Genomic DNA, 15,252 nt, shown 5'->3' on the forward strand with positions numbered 1-15,252 from the left:
CAGAGTTTATGAGAACTCTGTATTTTCTACACAGTTTTGCTATCAGCCTAAAACTGATCTAAAAAATAAAATCTCATTTTTAAAATTAATTTAACTTTGATAAAAATTTTGATAATAAAACTTAAAGAAAAAATGTTTCCTATTTTGTTTTCTCACTCTCTCTCTTTTTTTTTGTCCAGTTCGACCAACCATATCCAACAGTGGCAGCAACCCTACTGAAATTACTGTGACTCGAGGGAAGAGTGTGTCCTTGGAGTGTGAGGTGCAGGGTATTCCTCAGCCGACAGTGACCTGGATGAAAGATGGCCGCACCTTGACCAAGGGAAGGGGGATGGAAATACTGGATGAAGGTCGCATCCTTCAGCTGAAGAATATTCATGTCTCTGACACAGGCCGTTATGTATGTGTTGCCATAAATGTAGCAGGAATGACTGACAGAAAATATGACTTAAGTGTACATAGTAAGTACAAAGAAGCTCAGTAAGTCTATTCGTTGGCTGATATACTCTATAGCATCCTGGATGGGAGATGTGGGCTTTGAGTGTTGAGTCTTTTATGTATAGGCTGTTATTTTTTCTATATGCACCACTTCTCTAGATCAGTCTCATCACTTATCCTTCTGTGCCTGACCTCCCATTTCTTACCTTGCTGAAACAAGCATATATTAGATAGACTTTAGGAAAGCATGTAGTGAGATAGATAATGGTCATCTGCAAGTATTTTTGTTCAGTGACGTCCCAATTAATATTCTTTGATTCTGTTTTCCAAATTAGCTATCTTGGCTAGTATAAACCTAGGCTCCTTAGAGCTTACTGACTCAGCATCAGTTGGTCATGAGTCAGCTTTAATATTCTAATTAATGAATCATAAATGTCATTAGGAATAGACCAAACATTTCTGTTCTCAGGGATACCTATATAATTTGATTGCACATTTTAGGTCCATAGAAGCAATGGTAAATTTAATAGACACATTCTGATAACTTGAATCCAGATAGGGCTCGCACAAAGTACAGTGTTAATATCCTGTAGTTTGCAGCTAATGTGTGAGCCAAAGCTCATGAAATCAGAACACAGAAGAGAAAAGGAATCCATCTTAAGTATCTTTTTGTTACCTTATGTTTTATTTTTAGAATTAGGATCATTTATTAAAAAAATTCTGCCCATAAAAAGGCCACGAATCCATATTAGAGATTTATCAGCAAAGATGAGTGACTCATAGAAAACCAGTCACCTCCATTAGAATAACAGTATCAAAGTCATTTATTGCAGTTAGTGGGGAAGAAGTAACATGTACTTCAGAGATGTCACACTACACTACTACTACTACTACGACTATTAATGTCATTGATGTGGTTACTCATTTTGCTTACTGTTGACCAAAACATGGAAGTCGTATTATTAGCAATGAACCGTGTAGGATTTGGTGTTTGATATTGATTAGCTACCATCCTTTCCATTTCCTGTCTGTTTTGTTTTTGTCTTACAGCCCCTCCGAGCATCATAGGAAATCACGGGACACCTGAAAATATCAGTGTGGTGGAAAAGAACTCCGTGTCCCTGACGTGTGAAGCTTCAGGCATTCCTTTGCCTTCCATTACCTGGCTTAAAGACGGGTGGCCCATCAGCCTTAGCAGTTCTGTGAGAATTCTCTCAGGTAGTAGGACTTCTCATAGTCCTATAATCTGGTTCTCTTCATGTGGCCACAATTTCTCCTTCATTTCTCATTTCTTCCTGTCTTATATTTCTTTTTGATATAGCTACTAACTATAATACCCATTGGTCATATTAAGAAAAAAATATTTAAAAAGTTATATGAAAAAGGGAGAATCTCTAAATTACCTCTAGATCCTTTTACAAAAGAAATCCTGGCTGTCACTTATGACTTAAATTATGGTGATGTCAGCCTGGCCAGTGTGAGTCAGTGCTTGAGCATTGACCTATGAACCAGGAGGTCACAGTTTGATTCCTGGTCGGGGCATATGTCTGGGTTGTGGGTGCAATCCCCAGTGTGGGGCATACAGGAGGCAGACGGTCCATGATTCTCTCTCATCATTGATGTTTCTATCTCCCCCTCTCCCTTCCTCTCTGAAATAAATAAAAATGTATATATTTTAAAAAATTATGGTGAAAATCAGAGCAGTCACACCACAATGAGTACCAACCAATTTGAAAAATGAAAGGAAATACTAAACTTAAAACCAGAATCTAGAGAGATTCCTGTTATGTAATATACTTCCATAAGCAAGTATTTCACCTTATTCATGACTCTAATCTGAGTTTTATATTTATGAGATAGAATAGTTTACTGTGAGCTAAGACTTGATTATTGTAAAAGAGATGTTCAGCTTAGTCCTCATCTAATTAGATAAGAAAATCTATTAGCTTCTCCTTCACGGGTCAGTTAAGCGTGGAGAGAGGTGTCTTGGGGCATGCCACAGGAATCTGCACTTGGCCCCTTTCAGTAATGACTTGGACACACTAAGAAGGTTCTCTTGCCAAGTCTTCGGTTAATAAAAAGCTCGGGTACTTAGAAGAATACCTAATGTGTTGAATGAAGACAACCCAAATTCAAACCTACCTCGTGAACTTTCGAGTTGAACCTCACAAAATAAAAGTTAAATAAACTCCTGCACTGAAGTTCAAAAACCAAGGATGAAAATTAAAGTGATTCTTCATATGAAAAGCTTTCTGAATTGTGTTATTCATTCATTGTGCAATGACAGTGTAATGCGGTTATCAGGAAAGTAAATGCGATATTCTGCCATATTAACAAAATATATTGTCACTGGTAAGAAAAGTAAGAGACCAGTTGTACTCTGGATTTAACTCACTTATTAGGAAAACTAGAAGGATCTATTGACTATTGTTTTTTAAGGAAGGTAACCATGACAGTTAATGATTACATCATAATGTAAGTCTGATTGTATCAAACCTGGAAAAATAAACCCTGTACATATGGTTACATAGTGAAAATTAATTCTAAATAGTTGAAGAGCTATAGTGTAGAAAAGGATGATGTAGGTTCTGTCTAGTTCCAGAGGTAGAAAGTAATGCCAGTGTGTGGAAGACTCTAAGGTCAAATTTGGGTCTGTATAGAAAGAACTTTAAAAAATGTATATTGTTTAAAGTCAAGATGAGCTAATTGAATAGGTAGTGAGCTCCTTGCCCCTAAATTGGTTCAAAAATTAAATTCCCCCCTTTGAAGCCTTTTCAGAAAAGAGTCTTTTCTAGTGTTTGAATGATGTCTAAATACCGTAGGTCCCTCTGCTTCTCCAAGGCCGGACTCTATAAGAGGACAGGAGCTTGATGAGGAGTGAACACTGCTATTAACCTATTTATTGCTAATAATCACTAACTTTATGACTTCAGGCAAGTTACTTGATGTTGCTACCTTTAGTTTCTTTACTCACAAAGTGAAAGTATTAATAGAATCTGCCTCTTAGGGTTTTTAGAAGGATTAAATGAGTCAATATATGTAAATCAGTTAGCACAGTGCCTGCTTCTATGGTAAGCATCCAATGTGTATTTGTTGTTATAACCGCAGACAGCCTAGTAAAAGGTTAATGGTCTTCCTGTCCTGGGAGACAGTCCTGTGTCCTCATTTTAATACTTTTATTTTCATGGACTCCCAGGCCCTGTTGGTCTTGGGAAATGATAATAATGGCCAAGATTTTATTACATTTTGGTTACCCAAAACCTGAACACACTATCTTCTTATCTTGAAATTATTCTCAGATTTTTTACTTTATTTTCCCCCTTAATTCCCATTGGCTAAAAAAAGTAGGAACTCTTACTAAATATAATAACTACATCAGAGCTCCTAGAAATGACAGGGCAGGTTAGAGCGCTGTACTCTGGCTTATTACAGAGGTACCCAAGTGGTGGTTGGGTTTTCTTTCATTTTGTTCCGCTTGACCAGCAGCTGGAGATCCCTGAGTGAACACAGTAAAAGAATTTCACCTTGTGGCGCTGCCAAAGGAGTCATTGAAGTTTTACGGTCTGATGTGTGTTGTGCAATAGATGAATGAGAATCAAATGAACGGCATGTGACTCGCTTGGTCCTTGGTCTGCTGCACACTTCTGTTTTATTATGATTAATCCTCCTGAGACGTTAAGTTCAGCTTTTCTAGAAGCCGTGCTTTAGCGAAGTCTCTCTCATTGCTATGAAGTTGTGTGCCAAAAAGAGATAACTGCTATAAAAATTTAATAGGTACAAGAAACGTCTCTGTATAAGTATAACTAACTGTCAGACCCTTTTCCCCCCACTGGAGGAAGTGAGAAGACCAGGAAAAAAGAAAGATCATGAGACCCATGAGGTTGAGGTTTGCTGAGCCAGCAATGACTCATAAAAGTTGGACTGTTTTAATATCTCTCAACTGGAATTATAGTATGGTTTTTGTAATCTGAAGTAGCAGTCCGTGCTTGAATCTTTTCCTAATGAACATAAGTCTTTGCTTATGTAAATTCAGTTAGGAAAAAAGACTCAATTCAGGTAATCAGCTTTGTTTGTCTAAATAAGATACTAAGTTCACCTTTTAGTGGTTTGAGGATGGGAAGGTTGCTTTTAGGAAAACTCAATGATGTCCTGTTGTGTTTAAAAAACAGAAAGTTGTCGGCCAAGTGTGGCTCAGTGGTTGAGCATTGACCTATGAACCAGGAGGTCACAAGTCGTTCCTCAGTGGGGGGTCATGCAGGAAGTAGCCAGTCAATGACTCTCTCTCAGCATTGATGTTTCTATCTGCCTCTCCCTCTCCCCTCCTCTCTGAAATCAATAAAAATATATTTTAAAAAACAAAAACTAGATAGAAACTCCTGACAAATTTAGGTTTGGTGAATATTTACATGAAAATTTAATGTTTAATCATTTTGAATTTTGAATTCGAATTCAAGGTACTAAGCCAGTGGTTCTCAACCTTCCTAATGCTGTGACCCTTTAATACAGTTCCTCATGTTGTGGTGACCCCCAACCATAAAATTATTTTTGTTGCTACTTCATAACTATAATTTTGCTACTGTTATGAATCGTAATGTAAATATCTGATATGCAGGATGTATTTTCATTGTTACAAATTGAACATAATTAAAGCATAGTGATTAATCACAAAAACAATATGTAGTTATATATGTGTTTTCCGATGGTCTTAGGTGACCCCTGTGAAAGGGTCATTCGACCCCCAAAGGGGTCGTGACCCACAGGTTGAGAACCGCTATACTAAGCAAAGGTATACTGGCCAGAAAATTATTACAAAATGTATGAAGTGTTGTACATTTTTCACTTACACTCTATTCCACCAGTGGTTTCGAGAACTCTGGTCTCTCCGTGCATCTCTTAGTTCCCTTGCAGGCTTTGCTTCAGTCTCACTGCTGGGCCCCTCCCTCTTCTTTTGTCCTCAGATGGATTTCACTCCAAATACAATCTTCAACATATCAGAGTTTCATTCTCAGTCTATGTACATTTCTTGGATGAAGAATCTTTCTTCAAAGAAAACAATACAGAGAAGTTCAAAATGTAAAACCAAAAACAGAGTTGCACTAGTGAATGAGGTGACCCTCCCCCCGTAAATTTTGACATAAATAATTCTAGGATTCCATGAAACTCAATTGAAAACTGGTGGCCAGGCTTCATGGTTTCAGCCATCCCTTCTACATTATTGTCACCCATATCTGGGCTGCTGGGATAGTCCTCTAACATTCCCATTTTATATATTCAGTGGTCAACTGGGAATTCTTTTTCTAAACATCCTGTAACAGTTATCTTTCTAAAGCACAAATCAGATCATGACCTTTATTTGTTTACATACTTCCATAGCCTTTAATGAACACAAAGCCTCAATTCCTTAACACAGCCTTCAAGGGCTCACAGAATCTGACCGTACTCCATCTAGTTTCAACTCACCATTATCTCCACCTGCTCTGCTTATGGTACCACCCCCCGTATCTACTTTCTACCTCTCTATCCTCATTCGTACCCTACTTATAGTGAAACTCCTCATCTCTTCTGTGAGTTAAAATATACTTACCTTTGACGTTTCACTTAACCTTAGTGAAACTCCATTTCTTGCTTGCTGTCACTTAGCATGTATTTATTTTTTTATCCATCGATGCAGGAAATTCTTCTGAATTATCTAGTATTTTGTTTCATATAGGCTTAAAACATGTGATTTTTTAAAAAATTGACATCAATTCATTGAAAGACCCTTGAAGCATTTTGACTAAATTTTCCCTACATTGAACATCACTTGGACAACTGGTAAAGTTTCAGATTTCTTTTGGAGTCACCTGGTGGTTTGCTTCTCCAGGAGGGAGAACTCTGCGGTTGATGCAGACCAGAATAGAAGATGCTGGCCAGTATGCTTGTGTCGTAAGGAATGCAGCTGGTGAAGAAAGAAAACTCTTTGGACTTTCAGTATTAGGTATTTATATAAACTGCAGTATCTAAAAGAAATAAAATTGGCTTAAGTGCCTTCTGGAACCAAAGTTAGAATTTATCTACAGCTTGATCTCACATTTATGTATTCTTTGGTCCCTGGACACTCTGTTGAAAAGAATTCAATGTTACAGTGATTTGAAGATAATCATTTGGGTTAAAATGGATAAAACTTTATATCTTGTTTGTTCACAATTATTCAATAATATGCTAAGACCCTCTGATAACTTGTTTAATAGGAGTGCTGCTTAGAGTAGGAAAAATAAAGGTCTAGTAAATGTTCTTTCTCACTGATTTGTTGACATTTTTATCTGGACTTTATGATTTATATTACAATAAAATTCATTATGTAATTGAATTCATGACATATAACTTTATAATATATCATAAAAATGGAGTTAATCAAAATAATATTATGACTTTATTCTAGTAATCAATTAATGAGAATTTGAGATTTTGCTTTAAAGGTTATATCGAAATAAAAATATGAACCTAGATGCCTCTAAAGTAACAGCCCTGTGGTGAGAATCATTACTTTTTGTGTTTGGTATTTTTTCAGTGCCACCTCGCATTGCGGGTGAAAATACATTGGAAGATGTGAAGGTAAAAGAGAAGCAGAGTGTTACACTGACTTGTGAGGTGACAGGTAAGGGCCTCAGCTCTCTGCTTCTCCTTTCCCCCCGCCCCTCACTGGTTATTCATTGCCTCACCTACATATCTTACTTAGCTGAGAAAAATTCAAGCTGCTATAATATGTATTTGAAATGAGGGGAAGGAAAGAAAAAGGAAAGACACACTGGCCTTTTCTTTCAGTCCAATAAACCACATTTTTTAATCTACTATTTGAATGTAGGGTTGCTCTGCCTCATCTCCTCTTATTTTGTTTTCCTCTCTGTTGATTGAAGGCTGTACCTCCTTTTTTTTCCCTGTTTTCTCAAATTGCATTTCAAATAAATACGTAGGAGTGTTGGTGGGAGGGTGGCATTACTGATACTGGGGATTACCCCAAAACAAGTCTCACCGTTTGTTAAGACATTTAATTTCCAGGTTTTTTATTTGTGAGTTTTCCAGCTTTCCTCCTGTTGCTGATTTCTAGTTTCAATCACTGTGGTCAGAAAAGACTCTTGGTATGATTTCAATCATCTTAAATTTGCTAAGACTAGTTTTGCGGTCTAAGATATTATCTATTCTAGAAAGTGTTCCATGTGTCTTTGAGAAGAATGTCTATTCTGCTGTTGTTGGATGGAATACTCTGGACATGTCTGTAAGGTTTGTGGTGTTTTTCAAATCCTCTGTTTTGTTATTGATCCTCAGACTGGATGATCTGTCCATTGTTGAGAGTGGGATATTAAAATCCCCAACTATTATTGTGTGCTGTATACTTTTCCTTTTAGATCTGTTAGTATTTGCTTTTTATATTTAGGTGCTCTGCTATTGTGTGCATAAATACTTACTGTTATATCTTCTTGATGAATTTACCCCTTTTTCATTATATAATAACCTTCTTTGACTTTTGACCACTTTTTTAAAAGTCTGTATTGTCTGATAATAAGTATAGCCACCCCTGCATTTTTTGATTACCATTTTCTTTAAATATCTTTGTACATTTGTTCACTCTCAGCCATATGTATCTTTAAAGCTTTGTTGAGTTTCTTGTGAGCATATTGCGACATCTTGTTTTTTTCTCCATTCAAGCATTCTGTCTTTGTATTAGAAATTTTAATCCATTTACATTTAAAGTAATTAGTGGTAGGCAAGGACTTACTGTTTCCATTTTGATCATTGTTTTGTAGATCCTTTGTTCCTTCTTATCATGCTCTTATTTTGTGATTTGATGACCTTGAATGGTTCACAGATTCTCTCTCCTCCTTGATCAAGTCTGATGTTGATGCACTCCTTTAAATTCTTCTATTTAGTCCATTTGTTCTTTAACTCCAGGATCTGTTTGGCTTTGTTGATGACTTCTTTTCCTTTGTTGAACTTCTCGTTTTGTTCATGCATCATTTTCCTAACTTTGTAAAGTCGTCATTTTTGTGCTTCACTAAACTTCTTTGAAAGGACTATTCTGAATTCTTTCTCAGACAGTTCATTGATCTCCATTTCTTTATGGACAGATATTGGAGCTTTATTAGTTTCCTTTGATGGTGTCATGTTTAACCGTTTTTTTATGTTGGTATCTGTGCATTTGAGTAAAGGTTCTCTTCTTCCAGACTTCATAGGCTTATTTCAGCAGAGAGAGCCTTTCACCAGTCAGCGCAGCGTGGAGCTCTGGACAGGTTAGCTGGTTGTGTCCTTGGCCCGGTGGAGCTCTCTATTAGGCTCTGGGTGAGGCCACTGCCTGAACTTTGAGGTTGGGTGGGTGTTGCTGTTGGCTAGGAACAGTTGGACAGGACTGTTGGCTTTGTTTCCTGCACACATGCAGCTGTAGGATAGGCTCCATCATTGCCTGGATTCCCAGGTAAGACTTCCTAGTCGGGCAGGCCTGGTTGCTATCCTCAGCAGTTGGGCAGGCAGTTGCTTCCCTGCCTGGGCCGGGCCATAGAGCATGCTCCACAGCCAGTACAGCCGAGCCTTCCAGTTTTACTATAATATCATACTATCCATCTTTCCTAACATAACTTGCTTTATGGTTTTAAATTATAAATTTAAAAAATCTCTTCGAGTAATTTAAAATTTAATATTGAACATAAGTCTCATGTTAAAATAAAAATAAAATGTATTTACCTACAGGCTATAAATATTAAAGAAATTATTACTTTATATCTCTACCCATCTATAGATCTATGCTGGAATCCCAGTATAAACTCAAAATACTGCTTATTAGATTATTAAATTAAATGTTTTCCCTTTTAAATAGTTATCAAGATTATAAAATATTATTTTAACAATTAATATGAAAGCAAAGGTATTGTGAACTACATGCTCCATTCTTTTTTTAAGTGTATTTTACTCTGAAATCATTTCATTGTAATAGTCTAAGGCAGTGGTCGGCAAACCGTGGCTTGCGAGTCACATGTGGCTCTTTGGCCCCTTGAGTGTGGCTCTTCCACAGAATACCACATGTGGGCGTGCACGTATAGTGCTATTGAAACTCTGTGGCCCATGCGCAGAAGTCAGTTTTCGGCCTGGGCCAGTCCATTTTGAAGAAGTGATGTTAGAAGAAGTGGGGGTACGTTCGCTGAGGTCGACCCCTCAGATTGAGGACATTTTTAGCAAAGGCCAGCTTAGGAGTACCCTAATTAAGTTAATAACAATGTACCTACCTATATAGTTTAAGTTTAAAAAATTTGGCTCTCAAAAGAAATTTCAATCGTTGTACTGTTGATATTTGGCTCTGTTGACTAATGAGTTTACTGACCACTGGTCTAAGGTCTGATAAAAACTAATCTTCATTTGAAAATTATTTTTAAGTTTTGTACATTTTTATCATAGCATTATTATTATTATTATTATTATTATTATTATACCTTAGGTTATGTTTGAAATTTATTTTGGTATGAATGGTTACTGCATTGTTTCAGAAATGGGATATTTAAAAAGGCAAATGAGTAAAATGCCTTCTTTCAGTTGTTACTTGTAGACATGTGAGCTCTCAGAAATGGCTTTTTGTTACAGGGAATCCAGTGCCAGAAATTACATGGCACAAAGACGGGCAGCTCGTCCAAGAAGATGACACCCATCACAGTATGTCTGGTGGCCGTTTTCTTCAAATTACCAATGCCCAGGTGTCACACACTGGAAGATATACATGTTTGGCTTCTAACACAGCTGGTGACAAGAGCAAAAGTTTCAGTCTTAATGTGTTAGGTAGGTAGAAGCATTGCTTTAAGTCTTGAAGACTGAGACATGACCATAGGCTAAATTCTCTTTTTTTATGTTTATTAATATTTTTATCATAGGATTTCATTATTTAAGGAAGACCAGTGCTTGCAGACATTTGCTGTGTTTTTTTTTTATTTTATTAATGAGTTCATGCATTCATTCATTCATTATATTTGAAATACTTATTATGTTCTAGGTACTGTGTTTTATGCTGGGTACACAACTATGAAGAAGATAGATGTTAAATAAGCAATAATAAAGCATAAATATATGCGGGTCAAAGAGAAGCAGGTCAAAAGCAAAAGGGGCTCAACCTGAGATATCCTATCCATTCCCAATAGTGGGACTCTGCCATTATTGGCAATTGTCTGTACCGAAATCTACGTTTGCTACCTAAGATGGCAAAGGCTACCCTGTTGGTAGATCCAACAGTTATTTTTCAGTCTGACTCTTAATGGTTTGAACATTATTTATCACTTTCTCCTTGACAGTGTTCTTCCCTAGTTACCCTTGCATACCTTTGGTTGCTCCCTTTCTCTGTCTCTTATAGACTCTTCTTTAATCTGTCTCCTAAACATTAAGTCCCCATCTCTTAAACGTTTTGTCCTTACTTCACTGCTCATTTACTCCAGATATTCTCTTCAAATAATAAACTTAACTCCAAGAGGTTTGATTATCCTATAGACGGGTGACTTTTTAATCCATACCTGCGATCCAGATCTTTCTCCCAAGGTTTGGATTTCTATATACAATTTCTTTTGGACATTTCTCTTGGGAATTCTCTTGGGCACTAAAAAGTCAAGATATTCAGACCTGAACAAACCATCTTTCCCTCCTCAATGAGCAAGTCTTTCTATATTTTCCATGTATGTTGCTTCCCTGCTGTTTATCTAGGTTCCCAAGCAAGAACATTGGACATTATCTTTGACTTTGGTTTCTCATAACCCCCAAATTCTATCATCAGGTCCCACCCGTTGATTTCCTAAATATATTTTTTAGGTGCCCCCTCCTCTTTATGCCTTCTTTAAATGCTCTAGTTCAGTCCTTCGTCATCTTTTATGAAACAAATGGACCTGTCTCTGTTACCCTTGCTTCCAATATTGACCCCCATGAATCCGTCCTCTGTAAGTATTTCTGGCTTGCCCCTTATTGTTTACACTCCTCTGCTCCCAATGTGTTGTTCCCTCTTTCTATTTCTCTGCCTTCTTTCACCTTTTAACTAGCACTATCCTTTAAGCTCACTTTGAAATCTCCTTTGGGAGGCCTTCCTTGAGGGGAGTCCTCACACCTCAGGCCCTACATTGGATTGAATGCTATGCCTCTGTCTATCCTCCACTAGAGTTCCCATTATTGCCCTTATCACATTGTGTCATGATTCCTTTTTAATGTCATTCTTTCCATTACCCTGTGAGTCTTTTGAGGTTCTCACTGCTTTTGTGTAGAATAAGAACAATAATCAGTTGTTCTCTGCAATTGTTAGAGAATGGAATTACACAAATAAGGACAATGGAAATTTAGAAATGCACAAATAGAGATTTTCTAAATATAGTTTTTTTTAAATTTTAAATCTTTTTTAGTATCTCCTACAATTGCTGGTGTCGATAGTGATGGCAGCCCTGAAGATGTCGTTGTCATCCTGAACAGCCCCACATCCTTGGTCTGTGAAGCTTATTCATATCCTCCAGCTACCATCACCTGGTTTAAGGATGGAACTCCTTTAGAATCCAACCGAAACATTCGTATTCTTCCAGGTAATTAGTTTCCTTCAGATGCCTGAGGTGCATTTGTGCCATCTACTATTGTAGAAAAGCAGAATCATTGGAGTTTTGTTATTGAAGTACTTATGTTCTTGGTTGTGTTATGTTCTATTGATATTTTAATTTATAAAATTATTTGTATATGTACTGTAATGTAAGGTATCTGAAATTACTTTTTGAAAGACTAATAAAATACCTAAATAAAAAGGCAAATAAATACCACAGTGTAATTAATTGCTAAAATATGTTATGTGGAATGCCAAAAAAAAAGGGGTAGAAATTTATTTCTTGTTGTATTGAGCCTTGAAAGTTAGTATTTCAATTGAGTTTATTTATTCCTCACTAATACCTGGCAATATGTATGAAAATAGAAAGAATTAAAAAGGATGATCACTGGCTTTAAGAAATTTACAGTCTTATGTGGAGAAGATATAAAACATGTGAAAGTTAATTAACAACATGAATGCATGAATACTCATGGGTTATGAATAGTCATGGGGCATGATTAATGGAATAGTCATAAGTTTTAGAGGAGTCACAAGAAGGAATGGCCAGTGTGAGCTCACGTGGTTAGGATATGCTTAGCTGCAGTCAGAACTTGAACCAGACCTTAAAGCAAAGTTATAGAAATTCTTTGTTTGGAAATGAACTAGGAGAGATTTCAGATCCATCACGATGACTAAGGTGGGAAAGGTATAAAGTTAAGATAGCCTATTTATGTGCAAGTAATAATAATTATACTCCTCCCTCCCAAACAAGTGGAGACAGTGTGTATATGTGTGTTGTGTGTGTCTGCTACACAGAGGGGGGCAGGTAGGAGGAAAGGTGAGGAAGGAAGGTTAGAGTCATGTTTTGAATGCCTGGATTAAAGAGTTTTTACTTTAATCTTTAGTCAATTGAGAACCATTGAAGATGTTTAAGGAGAAATGTACCATAATAAAAACTGTATTTTAGCAGGACCAACCTCTGCTGATAAGCCAGGTAGATGAGAAGGAGAAGATGACTGAGAGGGAGAGACCTAGATATAAAGAGAGTGAAATAGGGACCTTAGCTAGACTGAGTACAGAGGCATGGGAGGCTCAGAATGAGCACGAGGTGGTCATGCAGCGACCATCTATTTTGTACTTTGTCTTGTGTTCAATACCTATTACAGAATTGGCATAGAGAAGATAAATATACCAATAGTAAGAATTAAAACCTTGGTAGTTTGTGCATGCTCTGCCGCCACCGTGATTTCAAAGATTGTTTGGGTGTCCCATGATTTTTCAGGAGGTAGGACTCTGCAGATCCTAAATGCACAGGAGGACAATGCTGGAAGATATTCCTGCGTAGCCACGAATGAGGCGGGGGAAATGATAAAGCACTACGAAGTGAAGGTCTACAGTAAGTTCTGAGAGAGCACTATGCTTCGTTTTTTCCCCAAGTTGTCTCACTCTTCCAGCTCTGTTTTTATGGGTCCATAATTATTTATACTCATTATTAAAGTTTGATGTTTATGCCGCTTGCTTCATTAAGATGGATGTTAAATTAAACATGGTGCCCATGACCTCGATTGCTTAATGATGTAAAGAGCCCAATCAGTCTACTCCCAAATATCTCGGAGAATTTGTCAGTGGCACTTCCTTAAGTTTCTCTATTTTTCCTTCTGAATTACCCTCTGGGCTAAGTTATAGTACTTTTGTGCATAAAACTGAGGTTTGAATACATATGCTCTCATCAGCAGTGTAGGATGAGTTCATCAGTGTCTTTGGACAGATCCACTGTACATTGACCTATAAATAAAAAGCAAAGCTAGCCATCAAACCTCAGAGGGAAGGTAGGGGAGGGCAGGGGTAAAGGGGAGAGATCAACCAAAGAACTTGTATGCATGCATATAAGCCTAACCAATGGACATAGACACCGGGGGTGAGGGGAGGGGGGGACAATGGGGGGATAAGGACACATATGTAATACCTTAATCAATAAAGAAAAAATAAATAAAATAAATGGGGGGGGAAACAAAGTTAATATGAGTATTAATAATACCAACATATCAAGATTTTGTTTTTGTTTTTTTAAAAGGGAGAGTATCTTTCTGATTGTCTTTGGTTCTTTGAGTTGGTCTGTTTAATGGCCGATAAAATGCATTTTATGGGTTATGCTCACACTGTGTCTGGGGACCTGGAACCAATGCAGCTAACTGTTCTGGAAAGGACATTAGCCTCGTTGTCAGTGTTATAATGACAAAGGGAAAATGATATTTTCCTTCATAATCTGTATCTGAACACGACCCTTTCGTACGACCCTAACTTGGGTTCTTGATGAAAGGGAGCATAGAAAATGCTTCAGTTATTTCCTTGTTTTTTATTGTAAAGTGATCCTCCGTGTGATTTTCATGGTATTCCATGTATTTGAAAGAACCAATGTTTAATGGTTTAATATTTTTTTTTATGCAGTTCCACCCATAATCAATAAAGGGGACCTCTTGGGACCAGGTCTTTCCCCTAAAGAAGTGAAGATCAAAGTAAACACCACCCTGACCTTGGAATGTGAAGCCTATGCAATTCCTTCTGCCTCTCTCAGCTGGTACAAGGATGGACAGGCCAGTCACAAGATTTTTCATTTGCTGATGGTTTCTTACCGATTCAAGTGGTCAATTAAACAATAATACTAGTAAAACAGATACAAGTAACTCAGAGAATCAATGTGGCCTTAAAACTAGCACAATCTCATGCTCCTAAGAATATAAATCTGCAAAAAAAAAAACCCAAAAAAACAACTTTAACTGTGTTCAACAATATTAGTATTATTCCATCATTGACAAGGGTTGTCTTTGTGTACATTAGCAGTTGTCCATGAAAATTCAACCACCTTCCCACTGGGGAACGGTTTTAGTGTTCTTTGGTTTTACATAGTAAATAAACTTCATAGAGAAGAAACACAAAAAAAATAGTGCTAAACCAGCTTATGACAGGCATAACATGGGGACTGAGCTTAATCAGAACTTTCTGTAAACATCTTTAACTCTTTTACAAAAGGTAACATTTTTAACCTTCCAAGATGCAGGGGAAAGCTAGATGTGATGATTAAGTGCCCAACATAATTAATTAGGGGCAATGAGAGACTTTTAAAGAAAAAGCACATCCTTCAGTTATGTGATCTCTCAGACCACATACCCTCATTTCTCATTCTTCTTCCACGCATGTTTTAAAGAAATATATGCTGGTGATTAAACCAAAATAGATGATTTTTCGTTGCTGTGCAT

The 15,252-nt window shown here is 37.1% G+C and overlaps 1 protein-coding gene across 1 annotated transcript in view; it reads left to right on the forward strand.

The window, feature by feature from the left end:
- Positions 1-14,946, forward strand: part of LOC138995373 (hemicentin-1-like) — an 86,664-nt gene extending 71,718 nt beyond the window's left edge. The window contains exons 32-39 of the mRNA XM_070395738.1: positions 180-461; positions 1,489-1,656; positions 6,302-6,415; positions 6,989-7,075; positions 10,045-10,236; positions 11,829-12,002; positions 13,278-13,391; positions 14,444-14,946. Coding sequence (XP_070251839.1) covers positions 180-461; positions 1,489-1,656; positions 6,302-6,415; positions 6,989-7,075; positions 10,045-10,236; positions 11,829-12,002; positions 13,278-13,391; positions 14,444-14,655 — 1,343 coding nt within the window. The 3' untranslated portion in view covers positions 14,656-14,946. The remainder of the gene's footprint in view (positions 1-179; positions 462-1,488; positions 1,657-6,301; positions 6,416-6,988; positions 7,076-10,044; positions 10,237-11,828; positions 12,003-13,277; positions 13,392-14,443) is intronic.
- Positions 14,947-15,252: the final 306 nt, after the last annotated feature.

The sequence above is a fragment of the Myotis yumanensis genome, unplaced genomic scaffold (assembly GCF_028538775.1).
Source record: "Myotis yumanensis isolate MYYU_CA2020_CCGP unplaced genomic scaffold, mMyoYum1.0.hap1 SCAF_17, whole genome shotgun sequence".
Classification (NCBI taxonomy): Eukaryota; Metazoa; Chordata; class Mammalia; order Chiroptera; family Vespertilionidae; genus Myotis; species Myotis yumanensis.